We start from the raw sequence: 6,000 nt of genomic DNA, 5'->3' as shown, positions 1-6,000 counted from the left end.
ATCTATTTATACAGCAGTTTATTTTAAGCTGATAGTTGCTCAAGATCCAGTGAATCTAAAAGCACTACATATTTGGGATACCTGAGTGGTTCAGTGGTTGAGCGTCTGCCTTTTGGCTCAGGTTGTAATCCCAGGATCCTGGGATCAAGTCCTGCATTGGGCTACCCACAGGGAGCCTGCTTCTCTCTCTGCCTATGTCTCTGCCTCTCTCTGTGTCTCTCTCATGAATAAATAAATAAATAAAATCTTATAAATAAATAAATAAATAAATAAATAAATAAATAAATAAATAAATACACTGCATGTTTAACCTCTCTCCATGTTTTATGTTTTTGATGTTAGATTTTATTATTTTTTTATTTTGTATATTTTTAACTACTTAGGTAGTTATAGTTATTTTTACTATTTTTGGTTTTTAACTTTCATACTAGCTTCTAAGTGGCTGATCCACTATCTTGAACATATATTTGTTTTACTAGTGAGATTTTTTTCTTTTATATGTTTTCTTATTTCTAGCTATGACATTTTCCTTTCCAATTAAAGAAGATCCTTTAACAGTTCTTGTAAGGCTGGTTTTAGTGGTGATGAACTCCTTTAGTTTTTGCTTATCTGGGAAACTCTTGATCTCACCTTTAATTCTGAATGATAACCTCGTGGGGAAGAGTGTTCTTGGTTGTTAAGTTTTTCCCTTTCAGCACTTTAAGTATATCCTGCCACTTTCTTTTGGCCTGCAGTTTCTGCTGAAAGTCATGACCAGTGTAAGATTTTAAAGACTGCCTCCCATGCTGTTTATCTTTTTAGTTTATCAAATGTGAAAAGAAAAACAACCATATAGTTTATCAATATATATGTCATATAGTTATTTTTTTAAAGGAGAAGCTACTTATAAGGCAATGTGGAAACAGAGTTTATTCATCTGTTATTAAAAATGTTACACATTTCTTTAGAACACCAATAGAGCAATAAATGTACATTTTAGAGAATGTAAAACAAATTAAATCGTAATTAGTTTTTACTTCTTTTGCCTTGGCAAGACTGGAAGTATGAGTCACTGGTTATGTTTACAAAAGGACTAATCAGGAAAGGAAAAACAGTTTTGGCATAATATAGATTTTCCATTCAACTTGTGTTCTGGGCTGTGCTCCAAGAACAAAGCTCATTCCTTTTTGAAGATCCTCTTGGCTTCTACTCCTTCATATGTGTAAGTCTGAAAGGTGTTAACAAACATAAAAGGATTTGTCATAAGATTTAAGGTTCAGTTAAGGAAAATATTAGTATTATTATAGCTTTGAAATAATATAGTATTTTTTTCTTAGTCTTGATAGCAACATTTTATACAGATACAGGATATACCTCTTAAAAACATGGTTTTTGGTTTTTAGTCACATATTTTTAGTTAAAATTGTCATTGATATATTTTACATCTATATAAGTTCTCTTCAAGAAATAGGCAATAGAAAAATACCTATCTTTTAAAAATAAGATTTATGAGAAAGGTAATACTTTGTTTGTTAAAGATATAACTCAGCAATCAAAATATAAAATAATTATTATGTAATTACTTTTGTCTTTAAAAAATAGCTATAATCTTTTTATAACTCACCTGCACAAGTTCACCACCTATAATTTCTCGGAGAGCATTCAGTTCATTTCCATTGTCTACCCGTTTGAATTTTCCAACAAGTTTATTTCCCTCTAAGTTCCAAGTACCCTATAAATGTAAAATAAAAAAAATAATACCAAATAGCTTTTTTTAGAGTCTTACATATGAAAAAAATAGAGTCTTCCATATGTCAACACTGTTCTGAGTTTTATAGGTCTACTTCTCAGTCTTCACAATGACCTTATAAAGTGGATATCACTATCTCCGTTTTATGGTTGAGAAAACTGAGACATAGTAGTTCACTTAAAGTCACAGAGCCAGGATTGAACCTAGGCTTTTGGGGCTCTAGAGTACATGCTGGTAACCATTACGCTAGTCTCACTCGTTTCCAAATGCTAAATATTAAGGTAGATGAGCAATGCCTCCCTTTTCTAAATCTTTCATGTTAAAAAGAGTGTCCTAAATTTAGTCATGGCTCAGCTTAGTTTCATAAAGAGCTTAACAACTTTGTATATGTTTTAATTTTATTATTGTTGTAATAATTTAAAAAGGCCGGGTGCCTGGCTGGCCCAGTCAGTGGAGTGTGCAACTTTTGATCTTAGGGTTATAGGTTTGAGCCCCATGTTGGGTGTAGAGATTGCTTACAAATAAAATCTTCAAAAATAAATAAATAAATGGCCACAATTGATCAAATATTTGACAATTTGTCATTACAAACATATAATTTAACTAGAAAATCCTAAGGACAAAAAAGATTTTAAAAAGCCAGTTGAAAAACATCACTACCTAAAATTTCTTGTCTTAAACATTAAAAGGTATATTCCTGGGACGCCAGGGTGGCTCAGCGTTTTAGCGCCTGCTTTCACACCCAGCACATGATCCCAGGGTCCCAGGATTGAGTCCCACATCAGGCTCCCTGCATAGATGGAGTCTGCTTCTCCCTCTGCCTGTGTCTCAGCCTCACTCTCTCTGTGTCTCTCATGAATAAATAAATAGAATCTTTAAAAAAAAAAAAAAAAAGGGAAGTGCAAAGGGGCTTCTGACTTCCAGGACACAAATGCAAATATCACCTTCCAATAAATAAATAGATAGATAGATAGATAGATAGATAGATAGATAGATAGATAGATCGTATATTCCCAATAGCCTACAATGTAGCATCAGATTTTTCCATTTGGCCACTCATTCATTAACTAATTTATTCATTTATTTTATTATTTCAGTGTATTTATTAATGACTTATGTTTTAGATAAATCTAAAAGCTTTTGTTGCTATCATGTAAGTTAAGTTGAAAATACTGAGCTTTAGTTTTCTTTATAAGTAATAGGTCTATACTTAATTTTCTGAAGGATGTTTTTCTAATTCTTATTCTTATTCATACAGATATGAAAATAAAAATATTAGATTTAAATATCCTACCAATTTGTGCGGCACGTAATGTGGATAGATTCTATTGACTGCTTCAGTAAATGAAAGAGGCTTAACATTAAATCTATCCAGGGACAGAAGCATACTATTTTAGTATCATGTAGATAAATCAAGAATACATTGCTTGTAAAAAAGTTTCTTACAGTGAGTTCAGTTCCATCTGCTAGACTGTAATTAAAAGTGACACCAAGCTCAAAAACAATTTCAATGGTACGAAAAGTGCTTGATTCCTTGACGGTGAATTTATTTCCTTCTTGTGTAATTGTCAGTTTCAAATTGTCATGACTTGCAAGCTTCCTTTTCACCACATTAATACCTGCAAAGCAAAAGATGTTGGAGAAAATAAAGTCAAAATGCCATAGAAAGTGTTTATTTCAAAAAGTTCTATTTTATTTGTTTATGTATATTTTGAGGGTGGGAAGGAAAACCTGATAGCATTGCCTTTGCACAAGAGCATTCAGATTGCCTGTTGCAAAAAAATTTCAAGCTTAGTCAGATCAAGACTAGTGATTCAAACTATCTTTTCAAAACTTATGAAAAATTAAATGAAAAACAGAATTGAATCTTGAATTGAGTAATTTTAATACAATTATCAAACTTTTTGCTTCAGTGTTAAGTAAACTAAGTTCCAGAAATGTAGAACATAGGATTTAATATATTAATATATTTATAAGGAACTTTAATTCTGCATAAACAGTATTTTTTAAACTTTTTTTGACTTTCCATAATGGCTTTATTTATTTTTTTCCATAATGGCCTTAAAATTTTGAACTTAATAATTCTCTTTGCTTTGTGTTTCATTTCTCTCACAAAAATGAGAAAATTGGCAAAGATTTCAGTGAAATTTATTATTGTAAGAATGTGCAAATCCCATAAATTTCAACATGGAATTCTGGGACTATAGGATATAATTGATGCAAATTTTGTTTTTGGGGAATGACTCCAATTTGTTTGCACATCTTATGCAGTGTATGAGCTGCCAGGGTATTAGAATAGCTATTAAGGTTAGTTAAATTATTATTAATTTTTAAATATTTATTCATGAGAGACAGAGAGAGAGAGAGAGAGAGAGAGAGAGAGAGAGAAAGGCAGAGACACAGGCAGAGAGAAAAGCAGGCTCCATGCAGGGAGCCTGATGTGGGACTTGATCCTGGGTCTCCAGGATCATGCCCTGGGCTGAAGGCAAATGCCCAACCCTGAGCCACCCAGGCGTCCCAAGTTAGTTAAATTAAAACCCACAGAGAAACCACATGGAAACATAAGATTATTCCCCAAATTTTATATGTCGGAGGAAATGAGAATTAAGTCCAATTTATTTAGAACTGCCAATTATTATAGAACTTTTTTCCATTACTCTACTATATGATCTTTGTTTTTCCACCCTCTAGTTTTCCATCCTCAAAGTTTTGAAGTTTTCATAATGCACTTCCATATTTTAGAGTTTTGAATTTTTCATTATGCACTTCCATGTTTTGCTCTCTAAACCAAAAAAATACCAGTTTTCAATGATATAGGCACAAACAGCAGTTGAAGAATGAAACATACCTAGATCTTTTCTGTTTCAGAGAACTCAAAGAATCTTTTCTCCCACTACAAATAAAGACTAGGTAGTTTTACTAATATAAGAAGTGAGAATATTATTTTCCCTACTCTGAGCCATCACACATTCTGGATCCTCACCATCAGAACAGGAACCATTCCCTAAACCCTGAGGTTTAGAAGGAATTAGAAAAATGTCTGTAAGGAACAAAATAACAAGCCAGTAAAGAAATAAGCCCTTACCCATTTTTTCCATGAACTTGTCATAGTTCTCATTCCGGTCTATCTTCCAAGTACCATCAAAAGCCATGATCTCCAGTTGAGTCAGCCTCTAAGCAATCAGAGATTCAGGTCTGTCCTTAGGAGACAATTTATTCTATTTTCTTATCTTAGAACCAACTTCATACTGTGATGTGGAAGTTTAAAGTTTAAAAGGTCACCTAACTACACTAATGCCCAGCCATTGTAGTTTATCTTTCTATAAATTTCTTAGTTCCTCTCCTGAACTTCAACTGAATTGCAGTTGACCCTTGAACAACATGGGTTTGAAGTGCACGGATCCACATATACATGGATTTTTTTTCAATATATAAAATACAATATTGTAAATGTATTTGCTCTTCCGTATTTTTTAAATATTTTCTCTAGCTTACTTTACTGTAAGAATACAATATGTAATACATATAACATACAAAATATGTGGGAGTTTTTTGTTTTTTAAAAAGATTTTATTTATTTATTCATGAGAGACACAGAGAGGCGAGACATAGGCAGAGGGAAGAGCAGGCTTCCCTGGGGAGCCCAATGAGGGACTTGATCCCAGGACCCCAGGAACAAGACCTGAGCCAAAGGCAGACGTTCAACCACTGAGCCACCCAGGTGCCCAAAATATGTGTTAATTGACTGTCTATGTTACCAGTAAGACTTCTGGTCAACAGTGGACTATTTAAGTTTTTGAGAAGCCAAAAGTTATATAAGGATTTTTGACTGCATGGGGGGGTTGATGCCCCTGATCCCCATGTTGTTCAGGAATCTACTATAAAACATGATAAACAATACTTATTCTGTCTCCAACTACAATTTGTGAGTACATTTATTTCAAGAACTAGAATGTATACTGTGAAAATAAGATTTTCTGCTTACAAGTTCAAAGTGCACACTACATTGGAGGTAACACAATTTAGAACATATATCAAATAACATCTGGTATATGAGACTATTAATGACCTATCCCTTTTTTACAATAGCAATTACCTTGTAAAGTTAGATTTTATGACCAAATATAAATAAAAAGTTAAAGTTAATACAATATTGAGACTGAAGATTTATTCGTGTTGCTAATACGTTCTTTTGCATTGTGTTTTAGGTTGCCAGGAGTTTGGTAAATATCCTGGTACCTGGTACAGTGCATGGCACATAGTAGATACCC

At 32.9% G+C, this 6,000-nt stretch overlaps 1 protein-coding gene across 1 annotated transcript in view; it reads right to left on the bottom strand.

The window, feature by feature from the left end:
• Positions 1 to 1,012: 1,012 nt before the first annotated feature.
• Positions 1,013 to 6,000, bottom strand: part of FABP2 (fatty acid binding protein 2) — a 36,475-nt gene continuing 31,487 nt past the window's right edge. The window contains exons 2-5 of the mRNA XM_026013458.2: positions 4,815 to 4,902; positions 3,176 to 3,348; positions 1,604 to 1,711; positions 1,013 to 1,207 (exon numbers count right to left, since the gene is read on the bottom strand). Coding sequence (XP_025869243.2) covers positions 1,157 to 1,207; positions 1,604 to 1,711; positions 3,176 to 3,348; positions 4,815 to 4,881 — 399 coding nt within the window. The 5' untranslated portion in view covers positions 4,882 to 4,902 and the 3' untranslated portion in view covers positions 1,013 to 1,156. The remainder of the gene's footprint in view (positions 1,208 to 1,603; positions 1,712 to 3,175; positions 3,349 to 4,814; positions 4,903 to 6,000) is intronic.

This window comes from Vulpes vulpes, chromosome 4, assembly GCF_048418805.1.
Source record: "Vulpes vulpes isolate BD-2025 chromosome 4, VulVul3, whole genome shotgun sequence".
Lineage (NCBI taxonomy): Eukaryota > Metazoa > Chordata > Mammalia > Carnivora > Canidae > Vulpes > Vulpes vulpes.
The sequence above is the reverse complement of the archived record's forward strand: the minus strand, read 5'-3'. Positions and strand labels throughout refer to the sequence as shown.